General features: G+C 47.4%; 1 protein-coding gene across 1 annotated transcript in view; it reads left to right on the top strand.

The window, feature by feature from the left end:
- The first annotated feature begins 15,969 nt into the window (after positions 1 to 15,969).
- LOC119270170 (ubiquitin-conjugating enzyme E2 27-like) overlaps positions 15,970 to 16,790 on the top strand; it is a 5,047-nt gene continuing 4,226 nt past the window's right edge. Inside the window, exon 1 of the mRNA XM_037552141.1 lies at positions 15,970 to 16,292. Coding sequence (XP_037408038.1) covers positions 16,109 to 16,292 — 184 coding nt within the window. The 5' untranslated portion in view covers positions 15,970 to 16,108. The remainder of the gene's footprint in view (positions 16,293 to 16,790) is intronic.

The following is a 16,790-nucleotide window of genomic DNA, read 5'->3' as shown; positions in this document are numbered from 1 at the left end:
CTCCAAGGCGTCCAAACTGTCCTGCCGATCGAGCTCGGCTTCTCTTTCTTCATACATGCGCACTCGAGGTGAGTCATGAATTATGTCGCAGGGCAAAACTGCCTCTGCGCCGTACACCATGAAGAATGGTGTGTATCCGGTGGTGCGATTCAGCGTGGTCCGCAGCCCCCAGAGTACGGAGTCGAGCTCCTCTACCCAGTGCGTATTAGATTCCTTAAGGGACCACACTAATCTGGGTTTGATGCCGCTCATGATAAGACCATTTGCACGTTCGACCTGGCCATTAGTTTGTGGGTGATAGACGGAAGCATAATCGAGCTTGATGCCCATGTTTTTGCACCAGAGTTTTACCTCGTCGGCCGTAAAGTTCGTGTCGTTATCAGTGATGATGTTGTGGGGGACGCCTAACAGTGTACAACCCCGGATATAAAGTCTATCACCGGTCCGGATTCGGCCGTCTTAACAGGCTTGGCTTCTATCCATTTGGTGAACTTATCCACCATGACCAGTAAGTATTTTTTTCTTGTGGGTTCCGCCTTTAAGGGGTCCAACCATGTCAAGCCCCCATACCGTGAAGGGCCAAGTGATGGGGATAGTTTGGAGGGCGGTGGGTGGAATATGGCTTTGGTTTGCAAAGAGCTGGCAACCGACGCATCGTTGGACTAAGTCCTGGGCATCTGCCCGGGCCGTTGGCCAATAAAAGCCTGTACGGAAGGCCTTGCTTACAAGGGACCGAGTCCGGCATGAATTTCAGCCAGGAGGTTCCGCCCTTCCTCTTTGGAGATGCACCTTTGAGGTAGTGCTTTTCTTATAAAGCTCTCCCTCGTGGACTTTATAGGCTTTAGATCGTCGCACTATGCAGCGTGCCTCATTTTGGTCCTCGGGGAGTTCCTTCCTAGTAAGGTAGGCGAGGAATGGTTCTGTCCACGGGGCGATGACGGCCATTATTACGTGGGCTGAAGGTGTTATTTCATTGGCAGAGCCTCCAATTATGTCAGAGAGTTCGCTGTCGGGCAGTGCGGTTGGGTCTGGGCTGTTATTGCCGGTTTCTCATTCCCATACTATGGATGGCTTGAACAGCCTTTCCAAGAAGATGTTGGGGGGACTACATCGCGTTTTGCACCGATGCATGCTAGGACATCTGCCGCCTGATTATTTTCCCGGTCTATATGGTGAAACTCGAGCCCTTCGAACCGAGCTGACATTTTTAGGACGGCGTTGCGATAAGCTACCATTTTTGGATCCTTGGTATCAAAGTCTCCATTTATTTGGGATATTGCGAGGTTCGAGTCCCCGCGCACCTCTAGGCGTTGAATGCCCATGGATACTGCCATCCGGAGACCATGTAAAAGGGCCTCATATTCGGCTGCATTGTTGGAGTCTGTGTACATTATCTGGAGTATGTATTGAACTGTGTCTCCTGTGGGGGACGTCAAAACGACGCCAGCCCCTAGACCGGCCAACATTTTGGAGCCGTCGAAGTGCATGACCCAGTTTGAATATGTGTCGTACTCTTTGGGGAGTTCAGCCTCCGTCCATTCTGCGACGAAGTCGGCCAAAACTTGCGACTTGATAGCTCGCCGTGGCTTGTAAGTTATGTCAAACGGGAGGAGATCAATGGCCCATTTTGCAATCCGACCCGTCGCGTTGTGGTTGTTTATAATATCGTTAAGTGTCACTTCCGAGGCTACTGTTATTGAACACTCTTGAAAGTAGTGTCGCAGCTTCCGGGATGCCATAAATACCGCGTACGCAATCTTTTGATAATGCGGGTATCGTGAGTTGCACGGAGTAAGGAAAGTGGACACATAGTAGACCGGCTTTTGAAGGGGGAATTTGTGTCCGTCCGTTTCTCATTCAACGACGAGCACTGCGCTTACGACCTGGTGGGTTGCTGCAATGTATAATAGCATTGGTTCGCCAATGTTTGGCGCGGCCAGGACTGGGTTTGTTGCCAAGATGGCTTTTATTTCATCGAGTCCGGTCGTGGCTGCATCCTTCCACTCGAAGTGTTTGGTGCGCCGAAGGAGGCGGTAAAGGGGTAGGGCCTTTTCTCCTAAGCGGGAGATAAAGTGGCTTAGAGCCGCCACGCATCCGGTTAATTTTTGTATTTGTTTGAGGTCCTTCGGGATATCCAATTGTGACAGAGCTCGGATCTTGGCTGGATTTGCTTCAATTCCTCTACCGGATACAATGAAGCCCAAGAGCTTTCCGGCTGGAACACCGAAAACGCATTTTTCTAGGTTGAGCTTGATGTCGTATGTTCGGAGGTTATCGAATGTTAGCCTCAAGTTGTCTACTAGAGTTTCTACATGTCTTGTTTTAACGGCCACATCATTTACGTATGCCTCCACTGTTTTGCCGATCTGGTTTGCCAGACATGTCTGAATCATGCGCTAATATGTTGCGTCGGCGTTTTTGAGCCCGAAGGGCATTGTGTTGAAGCAGAATGGGTCGTATGGTGTGATGAATGTCGTTGCGGCTTGGTCTGACTCTGCCATCTTTATTTGATGGTAGCCGGAGTATGCATCGAGGAAACACAACGAATCGTGTCCTGCGGTAGCGTCGATAATTTGATCTATGCGGGGGAGAGGGAAGGGATCCTTTGGGCAAGCCTTGTTAAGGTCTTTAAAATAAACGCACAGGCGCCAGGATTTGTCCTTCTTTGGTACCATCACCAGGTTCGCTAGCCAGTCCGGGTGTTTTATATCTTTGATGAATCCGGCCTCCAATAGCTTGGCTAGTTCCTCTCCCATGGCCTATCTCTTAGGTTCGGAAAAACGCCGAAGAGCCTGTTTGACTGGCTTGAATCCTTTTAGGATATTTAAGCTGTGTTCAGCCAGCCTGCGTGGGATTCCTGGCATGTCTGAAGGGTGCCAGGCGAAAATGTCCCAGTTCTCTCATAGGAACTCTCGCAGTGCGGCGTCTACATCGGGGTTTAACAGTGCCCCGACGGAAGCTGTTTTATTGGGGTCCGTTGGATGGACCTGGAATTTGACTATTTCGTCCGCCGGTTTAAAGGAGGTGGACTTGGATCTTTTGTCGAGTATCACATCGTCCCTATTCACCATGGAGCGCAGCGCAGTCAATTCCTCAGCCGCTAGGGCTTCGGATAGAGCCTCGAGGGCCAGTGCGGCTATCTTGTTTTTGGCGCGGAGTGCTATGTCTGGATCACTAGCGAGAGTGATGATTCCGTTAGGCCCGGGCATCTTGAGCTTCATGTACCCGTAATGGGGTATTGCTTGGAATATTGTAAACGCTTCCCGCCCTAGCAGAGTGTGATATCCACTATTGAACGGGGCCACTTGGAACGTGACCTCTTCGGACCTGTAATTATCCGGCGTGCCGAACATCATATCTAGTGTGATTTTTCCTGTACAGCGCGCTTCCCGACTAGCGATTATTCCTCTAAAGGTTGTGCTGCTTCGCTCAATGCGGTTCCAGTCTATTTCCATTTTTTGAAGGGTCTCCTCATAAATGAGGTTCAATCCGCTACCGCCATCCATGAGTACCTTGGTAAGACGAAAGTCGTCCACTACTGGACTGAGGACCAATGCGGCTGGTGCTCGGGCTGTTCGGAATTTAGGTTCATCACTGGCGTTAAAATTAATAGTCGTGTCACTCCATGGGTTTATTGTTGCTACTTGGTAGACTTCAGCAAGGCTGCGGAGTTTTCTTTTTCACATATTATTTGATGCGAAAGTCTCGAAGACTGTTAATACCGTACTGGTGTCTCTGGGGTGGCTTTCTGTGGCTTCTGGAATTAGAAGATCTTCGCCAACTTTGCCACCTGCCGGAGTATCCAATATGCTCTAAGGCTGTGAGTTGGTGTGGCGCCCTCTGCATTGTGAATTTTGCAGGGTCCATTAAGCCATCCTTCCAGTACGGTTCCGTGCCCTGTAGAGGGCTTTTGCTTTTTGGTATTGAACCCGGGTGTCTGGCGATGATGCACCCTTTTATTTCGGACTGGGTCCGTGTTCAGGGCCGGATTGTCCCAAAATTTTATTTCAGTTTTCCAGGCACTTTCCATCGCACAGTACTTTCGTACTATGGACACCAAGTTAGCGAAGTGTGTAATATCACGGCGACTTATGGCGTTGAGGATTCCCTTGTCCGTGCAATTATTGCAGAAGAATGAAATTGCGTCTTCCTCGTGGCAGTCCTTTATCCTATTCATAACCAGGAGGAATCTAGCCCAGTAATGATGTACTATTTCTTCGGGCTCTTGCCTAATTTGGGATAGATCGCTTATGTACGGGTGGGTGGGTGGAATCAAATCCGAAACCTCACCCAATCTGAGACCCAGGGGCCAAGGAGTTTCTGAACTCGGAAGTTTGGATTCTTGGATGCTGTCCAATGAATCTAGCCCGTCGCCTGACTTTAAGTTCAGGTCTTGAATGATGTCCTCCCCTCCACGGGTATCCGGCTTGGAGGGATCGGGAATCCGGACATAGCTAGTCCTTAAGATAGATGAAGGGTCGCCGCACTATCCCTCTACCACGGCAACGTGATGGGTGACCTGGGGAGAGTTAATCTCTCTTAGATCGGGTTTAGGCCCAATCTGGTCGTAATCCGTAGCGACTCCCAGGGCGGCGATGCGATCCAAGAGCTCGTTTAGGGAAGAGAGCTCCATTGGATCTAGCTGCTCAGCGAATTCCGAGCTGACGTGAAGATTGCTTTCAATGACCCAAGAGGTCATCGTCGGCGCAGCAGCCGAACAGGCGGTCATAAGAAAACCACCTAGCCGGAGAGTTTGGCCGACAGCCAAAGCTCCCTTAGCAACGGTGTCGTCTTTAAAGATGGGATGAGACATCCTTCCTGATGGCGACGGCACAGAGGAACTCTCAATGAAAGCACCAATGTCGGTGTCAAAACCGGCGGATCTCGGGTAGGGGGTCCCGAACTGTGCATCTAGGCGGATGGTAACAGGAGGTAGGGGACACAATGTTTGACCCAGGTTCGGGCCCTCTTGATGGAGGTAAAACTCTACGTCCTGCTTGATTGATATTGATGATATGGGTAGTACAAGAGTAGATCTACCACGAGATCAAGGAGGCTAAACCCTAGAAGCTAGCCTATGGTATGATTGTATGTTGTGATTGTTCTTCGCCCTACGGACTAAAACCCTCCGGTTTATATAGACACCGGAGAGGGCTAGGGTTACACAGAGTTGGTTACAAATGGTAGGACATCTACATATCCGTATCGCCAAGCTTGCCTTCCACGCCAAGGAAAGTCCCTTCCGGACACGGGACGGAGTCTTCAATCTTGTATCTTCATAGTCCAGGAGTCCGGCCAAAGGTATAGTCTGGCTATCCGGACACCCCCTAATCCAGGACTCCCTCACTCGCTAATCAATGGGCAAGTCAATCAAAGTCCATACTTTGTTCTCATACATGGATCTCATCTCAGATTTCATGGCCTCAAGCCATTTCGCGGAATCTGGGCTCATCATCGCTTCCTCATAGTTTGTAGGCTCGTCATGGTCAAGTAACATGACCTCTAGAACAGGATTACCGTACCACTCTGGTGCGGATATCACTCTGGTTTACCTACGAGGTTCGGTAGTAACTTGATCTGAAGTTACATGATCATCATCATTAGCTTCCTCACTAGTTGGTGTAGTAGTCACAGGAATAGATTTCTGTGATGAACTACTTTCCAATAAGGGAGCAGGTACAGTTACCTCATCAAGTTCTACTTTCCTCCCACTCACTTCTTTCGAGAGAAACTCCTTCTCTAGAAAGGATCCATTCTCAGCAACGAATATCTTGCCTTCGGATCACCCAACATTTTCTTTTGGGTATCCTATGAAGACGCACTTCTCCGATTTGGGTTTGAGCTTATCAGGTTGAAACTTTTTCACATAAGCATTGCAACCTCAAACTTTAAGAAATGACAGCTTAGGTTTCTTGCCAAACCATAGTTCATACGGTGTCGTCTCAACGGATTTAGATGATGCCCTATTTAACGTGAATGTAGCTGTCTCTAATGCATAACCCCAAAACGATAGTGGTAAATCAGTAAGAGACGTCATAGATCGCACCATATCTAATAAAGCACGATAACAACGTTCGGACACACCATTACACTGTGGTGTTCCAGGTGGCGTGAGTAGTGAAACTATTTCACATTGTTTTAACTGAAGGCCAAACTCGTAACTCAAATATTTTACTTCTGCGATCATATCGTAGAAACTTTTATTTTGTTACGATGATTCTCCACTTCACTCTGAAATTCTTTGAACTTTTCAAATGTTTCAAACTTGTGTTTCATCAAGTAGATATACTCATATCTGCTCAAATCATCTGTGAAGATCAGAAGATAATGATACCTACCGCGAGCTTCAATATTCATCGGACCACATACATCAGTATGCATGATTTCCAACAAATCTGTTGCTTGCTGCATTGTTCTGGAGAACGGAGTCTTAGTCATCTTGCCCATGAGGCATGGTTCGCCAGCATCAACTGATTCATAATCAAGTGATTCCAAAAGTCCATCAGCATGGAGTTTCTTCATGCGCTTTACACCAATATGACCTAAACGGCAGTGCCACAAATAAGTTGCACTATCATTATTAACTTTGCATCTTTTGGTTTCAATATTATGAATATGTGTATCACTACGATCGAGATCCAACGAACCATTTTCATTGGGTGTGTAACCATATATGTAAACAGAACAACAATTTATTCTCTTACTTAAATGAATAACTGTATTGCAATAAACATGATCAAATCATATTCATGCTCAATGCAAACACCAAATAACACTTATTTAGGTTCAACACTAATCCCGAAAGTATAGGGAGTGTGCGATGATGATCATATCAATCTTGGAACCACTTCCAACACACATCGTCACTCCACCCTTAACTAGTCTCTGTTCATTCTGCAACTCCCATTTCGAGTTACTACTCTTAGCAACTGAACCAGTATCAAATACCTGGGGGTTGCTACGAACACTAGTAAAATACACATCAATAATCCGTATATCAAATATACCTTTGTTCACTTTGCCATCCTTCTTATCCGCCAAATACTTGGGGCAGTTCTGCTTCCAGTGACCAGTCCCTTTGCAGTAGAAGCACTTAGTCTTAGGCTTAGGACCAGACTTGGGCTTCTTCACTTGAGCAGCAACTTGCTTGCCGTTCTTCTTGAAGTTCCCCTTCTTCCCTTTGCCCTTTTCTTGGTCTTGTCTACCATCAACACTTGATATTTTTCTTGATTTCTACCTTCGTTGATTTCAGCATTACGAAGAGCTTGGGAATCGTTTCCATTATCCCTTGCATGTCATAGTTCATCATGAAGTTCTACTAACTTGGTGATGGTGACTAGAGAATTCTGTCAATCACTATCTTATCTGGAAGATTAACTCCCACTTGATTCAAGCGATTGTAGTACCCATACAATCTGAGCACATGCTCACTGCTTGAGCTATTCTCCTCCATCTTTTAGCTATAGAACTTGTTGGAGACTTCGTATCTCTCAACTTGGGTATTTTCTTGAAATATTAACTTCAACTCCTGGAACATCTCATATGGTCCATGATGTTCAAAACGTCTTTGAAGTCCCGATTCTAAGCCGTTTAAGCATGGTGCACTAAACTATCAAGTAGTCATCATATTGAGCTAGCCAAACGTTCATAACGTCTGCATCTGCTCCTGCAATAGGTCTGTCACCTAGCGGTGCATTAAGGACATAATTCTTCTGTGCAGCAATGGGGATAATCCTCAGATCACGGATCCAATCCGCATCATTGCTACTAACATCTTTCAGCTTAATTTTCTCTAGGAACATATCAAAATAAAACAGGGGAGCTAAACGCGAGCTTTTGATCTACAACATAGATATGCTAATACTACCAGGACTAAGTTCATGATAAATTTAAGTTCAATTAATCATATTACTTAAGAACTCCCACTTAGATAGACATCCCTCTAATCCTCTAAGTGATCACGTGATCCATATCAACTAAACCATGTCCGATCATCACGTGATATGGAGTAGTTTCAATGGTGAACATCACTATGTTGATCATATCTACTATATGATTCATGCTCGACCTTTCGGTCTCCGTGTTCCGAGGCCATATCTGTTATATGCTAGGCTCGTCAAGTTTAACCTGAGTATTCCGCGTGTGCAACTGTTTTGCACCCGTTGTATTTGAACGTAGAGCCTATCACACCCGATCATCACGTGGTGTCTCAGCACGAAGAACTTTCGCAATGGTGCATACTCAGGGAGAACACTTGTACCTTGATAATTAGTGAGAGATCATCTTATAAAGCTACCGTCGAACTAAGCAAAATAAGATGTATAAAAGATAAACATCACATGCAATCAAAATATGTGACATGATATGGCCATCATCATCTTGTGCCTTTGATCTCCATCTCCAAAGCATCGTCATGATCTCCATCGTCACCGGCATGACACCATGATCTCCATCATCTTGATCTATATCAATGTGTCGTCACATGGTTGTCTCGCCAACAATTGCTCTTGCAACTATTGCTATCGCATAGTGATAAAGTAAAGCAATTATTTGGCGCTTGCATCTTATGCAGTAGAGAGATAACCATAAGGCTTTTGCCAGTTGCCGATAACTTCAACAAAACATGATCGTCTCATACAACAACTTATATCTCATCACGTCTTGACCATATCACATCACAACATGCCCTGCAAAAACAAGTTAGACGTCCTCTACTTTGTTGTTGCAAGTTTTACGTGGCTGCTACGGGCTGAGCAAGAACCGTTCTTACCTACGCATCAAAACCACAATGATAGTTTGTCAAGTTAGTGCTGTTTTAACCTTCTCAAGGACCGGGCGTAGCCACACTCGGTTTAACTAAAGTTGGAGAAACTGACACCCGCTAGTCACCTGTGTGCATAGCATGGCGATAAAACCAGTCTTGCGTAAGCGTATGCGTAATGTCGGTCTGGGCCGCTTCATCCAACAATACCGCCGAACCAAAGTATGACATGCTGGTAAGCAGTATGACTTATATCGCCCACAACTCACTTGTGTTCTACTCGTGCATATTACATCAACGCATAAAACCTGGCTCGGATGCCACTGTTGGGGAACGTATTAATTTCAAAAAAATTCCTACGCACATGCAAGATCATGGTGACGCATAGCAACGAGAGGGGAGAGTGCTGTCTACGTACCCTCGTAGACCGGCAACGGAAGCATTGACACAACGTAGAGGAAGTAGTCGTATGTCTTCCCGATCCGACCGATCCAAGTACCAAACGTATGGCACCTCCGAGTTCTGCACACGTTCAACTCGCTAACGTCTCTCGAGCTCCGATCCAGCCGAGTGTTGAGGGAGAGTTTCGTCAACACGACGGCGTGATGACGGTGATGATGTTCTACCGATGCAGGGCTTCGCCTAAGCACCGGTACGATATGACCGAGGTGGAATATGGTGGAAGGGGGCACCGCACACGGCTAAGGAACGATCACGAAGATCAACTTGTGTGTCATGGGGTGCCCCCCTGCCCCTGTATATAAAGGAGCAAGGGGGAAGGCGGCCGGCCTAGGAGGAGGGCGCGCCAAGGGGGGAGTCCTACTCCCGGTGGAAAGAGGAGGAGAGGGAGAAGGAAAAGGGGGTTGCACCCCTTGTCCAATTCGGACCAGAGGGGGGCGCCGACCTCCTTCCTTTTGGCCTATCTCCTCTATTCCTGTATGGCCCAATAAGGCCCATATACTCCCCGGCAAATTCCCATAACTCTCCGGTACTCTGAAAAATATCCGAATCACTCGGAACCTTTCCGAAGTCCGAATATAGTCGTCCAAAATATCGATCTTTACGTCTCGACCATTTCAAGACTCCTCGTCATGTCCCCGATCTCACCCGGGACTCCGAACTCCTTAGGTACATCAAAACATATAAACTCATAATATAACTGTCATCGTAGCGTTAAGCGTGCGGACCCTACGGGTTTCGAGAACTATGTAGACATGACCGAGACACGTCTCCGGTCAATAACCAATAGCGGAACCTGGATGCTCATATTGGCTCCTACATATTCTACGAAGATCTTTATCGGTCAGACCGCATAACAACATACGTTGTTCCCTTTGTCATCGGTATGTTACTTGCCCGAGATTCGATCGTCGGCATCTCAATACCTAGTTCAATCTCGTTACCGGCAAGTCTCTTTACTCGTTCCGTAATACATCATCTCGCAACTAACTCATTAGTTGCAATGCTTGCAAGGCTTAGGTGATGTGCATTACCGAGAGGGCCTAGAGATACCTCTCCGACAATAGAAGTGACAAATCCTAATCTCGAAATACGCCAACCCAACAAGTACCTTCGGAGACACCTGTAGAGCACCTTTATAATCACCCAGTTACGTTGTGACGTTTGGTAGCACACAAAGTGTTCCTCCGGTAAACGGGAGTTGCATAATCTCATAGTCATAGGAACATGTATAAGTCATGAAGAAAGCAATAGCAACAAACTAAACGATCAAGTGCTAAGCTAACGGAATGGGTCAAGTCAATCACATCATTCTCCTAATGATGTGATCCCGTTAATCAAATGACAACTCATGCCTATGGTTAGGAAACATAACCATCTTTGATCAACGAGCTAGTCAAGTAGAGGCATACTAGTGACACTCTGTTTGTCTATGTATTCACACATGTATTATGCTTCCGGTTAATACAATTCTAGCATGAATAATAAACATTCATCATGATATAAGGAAATAAATAATAACTTTATTATTGCCTCTAGGGCATATTTCCTTCAATAAGTACCTCCTTACCACCTGCAGATAGGGCCTTTTCCATCCAACCCTGCACATGCTTCCAAATCCTATCATTCAGATATTTAAAGGACCCTTCCTTGCCTCTCCCCACATCAGCAGGCAGACCAAGATATCGATCGGATAGCTGCTCATCCTGAACTTGCAAGGATTCTTTGATTACTTGTATCAGAGACTCAGCACAACCTTTACTAAAGAAGATTGAGGACTTCTCCTTATTTATGTGCTGGCCAGAAGCGTCGCAGTAAAGTTGCAAGAGAGCATCAACTTTGGCTGCCATCTCAGGCGTAGCATTGAAAAATAAGAGACTATCATCTGCAAAAAGTAAATGGTTTACCTCAGGAGCTCCTGTTGCCACCGTAATACCACGGACACTCTCAGTTAGGTTAGAAGATTTCAATAAACAGGATAATCCCTCCGCCGCTAGTAGAAAGAGGTAGGGGGATATCGGATCACCTTGCATGAGGCCTCGCGAAGGTGTGAACTCCTCCTGCTTCCCTCCGTTGAAAATAACAGAGAAGGATACTGATGTAACACACCTCATTACAATCTCAGTGAAACGTGGACTGATCCCAAGTTTTAGCATGACCTTCTCCAGATAATTCCATTCAATTCTATCATAAGCTTTCATCATGTGAAGTTTCAATGCGCAGAATCTATTACTTTTTAACTTCCTTGTTTTCATGTAGTGCAAGCACTCATAGGCTAAGATAAAGTTGTCAGTAATAAGGCGTCCTGGCACAAATGTTGACTGCTCCTCAGAGATGATGTCGGGGAGAATAAGCTTGAGCCGGTTAGCCAAAACCTTGGATGCGATCTTGAAGATCACATTGCAGAGGCTAATCGGTCGAAATTGTCCTAAATTTTTTGGACTTGCAATCTTAGGAATTAAAACTATGAACGTTTTGTTGATCTCCTCCAGGGAATCTTCTCCTTTAAGAACTCGCAACACCATATTAGTTACCTCGTCACCGCATAGATCCCAATGCCGCTGGAAAAAGTGTGCAGGGAAGCCGTCCGGTCCTGGTGCTTTTGTCGGGAACATCTGAAACAATGCAGTTTTTACCTCTGATTTCGTGTACTGAGCATCCAGAGAGTTGTTCATGGCCTCATCAACTCGTGGTGGTATATGGGATAAAACCTCTTCAATGCCCATTGTGTTTTCGGATGCATACAAATTTCCATAGAAACTGGATGCCATATTCGCCATCTCTTGCTCATCCGTGCAAACTGTTCCATCAACTCGCTGAAGTTCGGAGATGCATTTACGCACTTTGAGGGCACTCGCCTTTTGGTGAAAAAACTTTGTGTTATTGTCCCCTTCGGCTAGCCACTGGACCCTAGCTCTTTGGCGCCACATGATTTCTTCTCGGAGGCAGAGTTCAACCATTCGAGCTTCAATGCTTTCCTCCTCCGCCGCAGGACCTACACGATCCTGAAGTGCGTGCATCTCGCCCAGCCGAAGGCGCAGGGAGCGCAGTTCCGCACGGACTGCACCAAACTTGTTCCGGCCCCATCTTTGTAGCGCACCGACAACGCTGGCAAGTTTTGCAGATAGTCCCGATACAGTTTGGGCCCTGCCCGCATCGTTCCACGCCTCAGCGAAGATATCTCCAAAGCTAGGTTCCCTTTCCCACATGCACTCGTATCTGAATTGTTTTTGCTTGGCCCGAACATTTGTCGCTACCAGCTCCATCTCTAACAATATGGGACAGTGATCGGATTTTGCCGCGGTTAAGTGTTCAAGAGAAGCGAAAGGAAAGAGCGCCGACCAGCAGGCCGATCCCAAGGCTCGATCCAAACGTACTCGACAAAAGTGACCACCAGCCACCTTCTTCTCCCATGTCCAGTCCAAGCCACGATAGCCCAAATCGACAAGTCCACAAACATCAACGGCCTCTCTGAAAGCCTCTATCTGAGCACTATCACGGGCATTGGGACCATGTTGCTCCTCAGGTCTCAGTATCTCGTTGAAGTCACCAATACATAACCAGGGGAGGGTGCTCTCCCCTCTCAATCTCATCATTGCATTCCAAGTTTTATAACGGAGACTCCTCGTTGCTTCTCCATAGAAACAAGATAAACGCCACTGCTCTTTCCCCTGTTCTTGCACCCATGCATCCACATGATACTCTGAAAAGTTTTTTATTGCAACATCCACCAAATTCTTCCAAAAGATACGAAGACCACCACTCCTACCATTGCTACCAACACCAAAACTGAAATCAAACCCTAACGAAAAGCGAAGACCTTCACCAAATCTGAGTTTCGACTAAACAAAGAATAGAAGGCGAACTAAGCTCCACAAGATCGCGGAGTTCTCGAACTACGCGGGATCGCCTATCCCACGACAATTCCAACTTAGGATTTTCATTGGGCCTGGCGGTGCTCCGAGCTGGAGCCCGCCAATAATGCCATCTTCTCCTTATCGTTCTTCAAAGGTGACCCTGCCTTCTTCGCTTTCTTTGCGTCCCGGGGAGAGACGTAGGGTAGAGGCAGCGGTGGGACGTCCCGAGCAGCCCCGACGGCCATGCCGCTCCCACTGGTTCGCTCCAAGCCGTCAACAGCAGGTGGATTGACCACCTTCTCCAAACTAAGTACAGGGTTAAGATTCGTGCGTGCTGTAGGTGTATCGTGGGCCTCATTCTCCCTCAGCCCCTGCTTCAAAGGACTTGTAACTTCTCTGTCTTCCATTCCCGTCTCTAGTCCGACCTCTTCGAATGAACGCTTGCGTGGAGGTGTTCTCTGGCGATAGGTCGAACCTCTGCCTGCTCTTCCTCTTCCCCGCCCTCCGGTGCGACCCCCCCGTGAGGCTCGGTCACTCTGCTGTTCCGGAGCTGTATCTCTCCTCTGAGCAAGCATCCAGCTTCCCCATTGCTTGTCCTTCTCTCCCCAGACCCCATCACCACATTCCTCATGATTGTGGCCCATGAACCCACAAACTTTACAGAAGTAGGGGATTTTCTCGTACTTAACAAGGAGGCGGCGTCTTCCTTTGCCCTCTACATTCAGAGGCGTCACCCTTGTGAGGGGCTTATTCACCAGCACTCTTGCACGAACCCTAACATAACCCCCCTCATAAAAGAGGCGAGGGGCAAGTTGGATTTCCTTTACTCGACCAATGCGGCGAGCTAGCTGATCCACCACTTCTGCTTTCCGATACAATTCTGGGATATTGTGGATCTAAGCCCAAACATATAAGCCATCAAACTCGAAAGTTGTTGGATCCTTCTTGCCATCATAGTCTTCAATCAGCATGCCCATACCCCTGAACAGCCATGGGCCTCCATGCACCACCTTCTTCCAATCCCCTAAGCAAAATATCTGAAAAATAAAGAGGTTCTCCCCCGCTTCCCTGTACTTTGGTACATGAGCTAATCCCCAGACCGACTTCAGAGTCTCGAACATCGCCGAAGAGCTGAAGATGCGTGTAGTATTGACCTTCCCAATCGCCAGCCATCTTGCATCTGCTTCAAACTTCTTCACCTCCTCTGCCCCAACAACCACATCGTCTAGCTCGTCGTCCTGGAGGTCCATGTGTTGCAGCATCTCATCCAGGTTCTCCCCCATCCAACCCGTCAAAGAAGATCCTGCCGGTGTCGCCATCTGGGGTTTCACCCGCAGCAGCCGAGAAACCACCTGAGAGACGCTGATCCGTCTTTCTGCCTCAAGCCGGAGAGGAGAGACGTCAGCGACGGGATCAGCCGGCGGTAGAAGGAAGATAAATCTAGGCGGCGATGAGATCACCGCCAGAGACGAAAACCCTAAGCGAGAGGGTAGGTTAGTTAAAGCCAGCGCTAGTACTCCTCAACTATGCCTGCTGAATAAGTATGGTTCAGGATTTAACTTTCTCTTGTATTCTCCTCTTGGCCGGCCCATCTAGCTTTTTCCTCCTAGCTCCGCCACTGATTCCTATCGAACGTTTTCGTTTGCACTAGAGGATTCCTCATAGCGAACTACTTGTTCGCTTCGGGGAAATATCTGGTACTCCCGTGCGAGCACGCATGTTGGATCTCAGATCCAAGGGCTCCCGTGAGATGATGAACAGTTTTGCAAAAAAGTCCTCGAGAAGTCAAAAAATGCACACAAGTACAGTAGCTACAACAGCTCCTTAAATGTCGTTGGATCTCAGATCCAACGACCCGAAAGCCCGCATCACGCGAGCACCGTTGGCCCGGTATCACACGATACTCTCCACATTCTCTCCTGCCCCTCCCAGATCGAACGTCAAATATGAATTGGAGTCCTTTCATTGTGGTGGTACTTTCTTCCGCAAAAGATCTCTACCTAGAAATTTAAGTTGCAGCAGGTGATACCAGAAATTATTACCATTTTACTAAAATATAAAAATATGTGTTCCTATCTACGTCTAGTTATAAACTTAGCAATATGTTGCGAATCAACCTGTGATTGGATGGTTAGGGGGACGACAGTATCCCTGGCCCACCAGAGTTCAAGTTACAGAGATTTTTTTCCGAGACTTGACGCTGGTGCTCGCATTTTCATGGATTTATTTTAGCCCTTCCGACGATGTGTGTTCAGTGGAAGGAGGCGTCTGTGGCGACTCTGTCAATCTCAGAATAATGTGCGGGCTCGATCTTTCAAAATTATAAGCGTCTTCGTCTATACTGCGTTCAAAGAAAGAAGTTAGAAATATGTTTTTTCTTTTCTTTTCAACAGACATCGCAATCACGTGAAACCCCTAATATCTTATGCTCCATCCGTCTCTATCGAAAGAAGGATAAACTGGTCAATTGGCCAACAACGTCAACGAAGGAAAGAAAACCATCTAAAAGCAGATTCCATACCACCACGTCACTTTGTAGGATTCCTTTCTTGTGTCGCTGAAAATTACACGACGGCCAAGTTTGATTACAAAAAACCAAGAATTAATCCTCCTCATAAAATGGAAACCACCCAAGAACTCGACGAGACTTTGGGTTCCTTTTTGCAAAATTAGTCCAAAAATTTCAGTGAAAATTTTGAACTAATTCGATTTGGGCTCAAGGCAACGAGAATGTTGGCGTGGCAACCGAGGCCTCAATGTCCGGAGGAAAGAAAGGAAAACACAAAGCCAAAGCCAATCCAGTCAGACGGATTAATTAGCAGATGATGATGATTATCGGGTGATTAACTAATCAGCATAATTATTTCCCCTTTATAATTAAGAAGCAGTACTACATACAGCTCCGCCGCCCTTCTCTTCCCCCTTCCTCTCGCATCCCACCTATTTCCACCGCCACCACCACCACCGCGCCACCGCCGGCCGCCTCCAGGGACAGCGAGCGAGAGGGGAGGGAGGGGCCTCGCCGGAGAAGATGGTGGACGTGTCGCGCGTGCAGAAGGAGCTGACGGAGTGCAACCGGGACTCGGACATCTCCGGCGTCTCCATCGCGCTCCACGACGGCGGCTCCAGCATCACCCACCTCACCGGAACCATCGCCGGGCCCCGCGACAGCCCCTACGAGGGCGGCACCTTCCGCATCGACATCCGCCTGCCAGGTCTCGCCATCTCCCCCTCTCCCTCCTCTCCGTGTACGCCTGGCCTGGGGGATCCCGCCTCCGGCCCGCGATTCCGCTCCGGGATTCTGCTAGATTGGGATGCTGCGCGGCGCGATTCGTGCGGATCAGGCTAGGGTTTTGTGCGCGCCCTCCCTCGATCGATCTTCCAGATTAGGATCTGTTTGGGCAGGCGTCCGTGACCGCGGTAGCTCTTCCGGATTGTTTGCGCCGACAGATTTGCATCTTCAGGTTAGATGTATACATGCGATTCAGGTTGTGTTTTTGTAATGTGAAGAGATTGTGGCGTTGAGCAGCACCATGTAAACATCCCGGATCGTAGGCCACGGATTGCTAGCCGAACACCATGCTGTTGGACCAAAAAGAATCATCTGTGTCCATTTTCTCATAAAAAACTGATCTTTGTTGCTTGTTACAGAACTGTACATCACTATAAGGGCAAATTTTATAATTTGCCACCCCTTACCTCCCCCTTTCATA

The sequence above is a fragment of the Triticum dicoccoides genome, chromosome 3A (genome assembly GCF_002162155.2).
Source record: "Triticum dicoccoides isolate Atlit2015 ecotype Zavitan chromosome 3A, WEW_v2.0, whole genome shotgun sequence".
NCBI lineage: Eukaryota > Viridiplantae > Streptophyta > Magnoliopsida > Poales > Poaceae > Triticum > Triticum dicoccoides.
The sequence above is the reverse complement of the archived record's forward strand: the minus strand, read 5'-3'. Positions and strand labels throughout refer to the sequence as shown.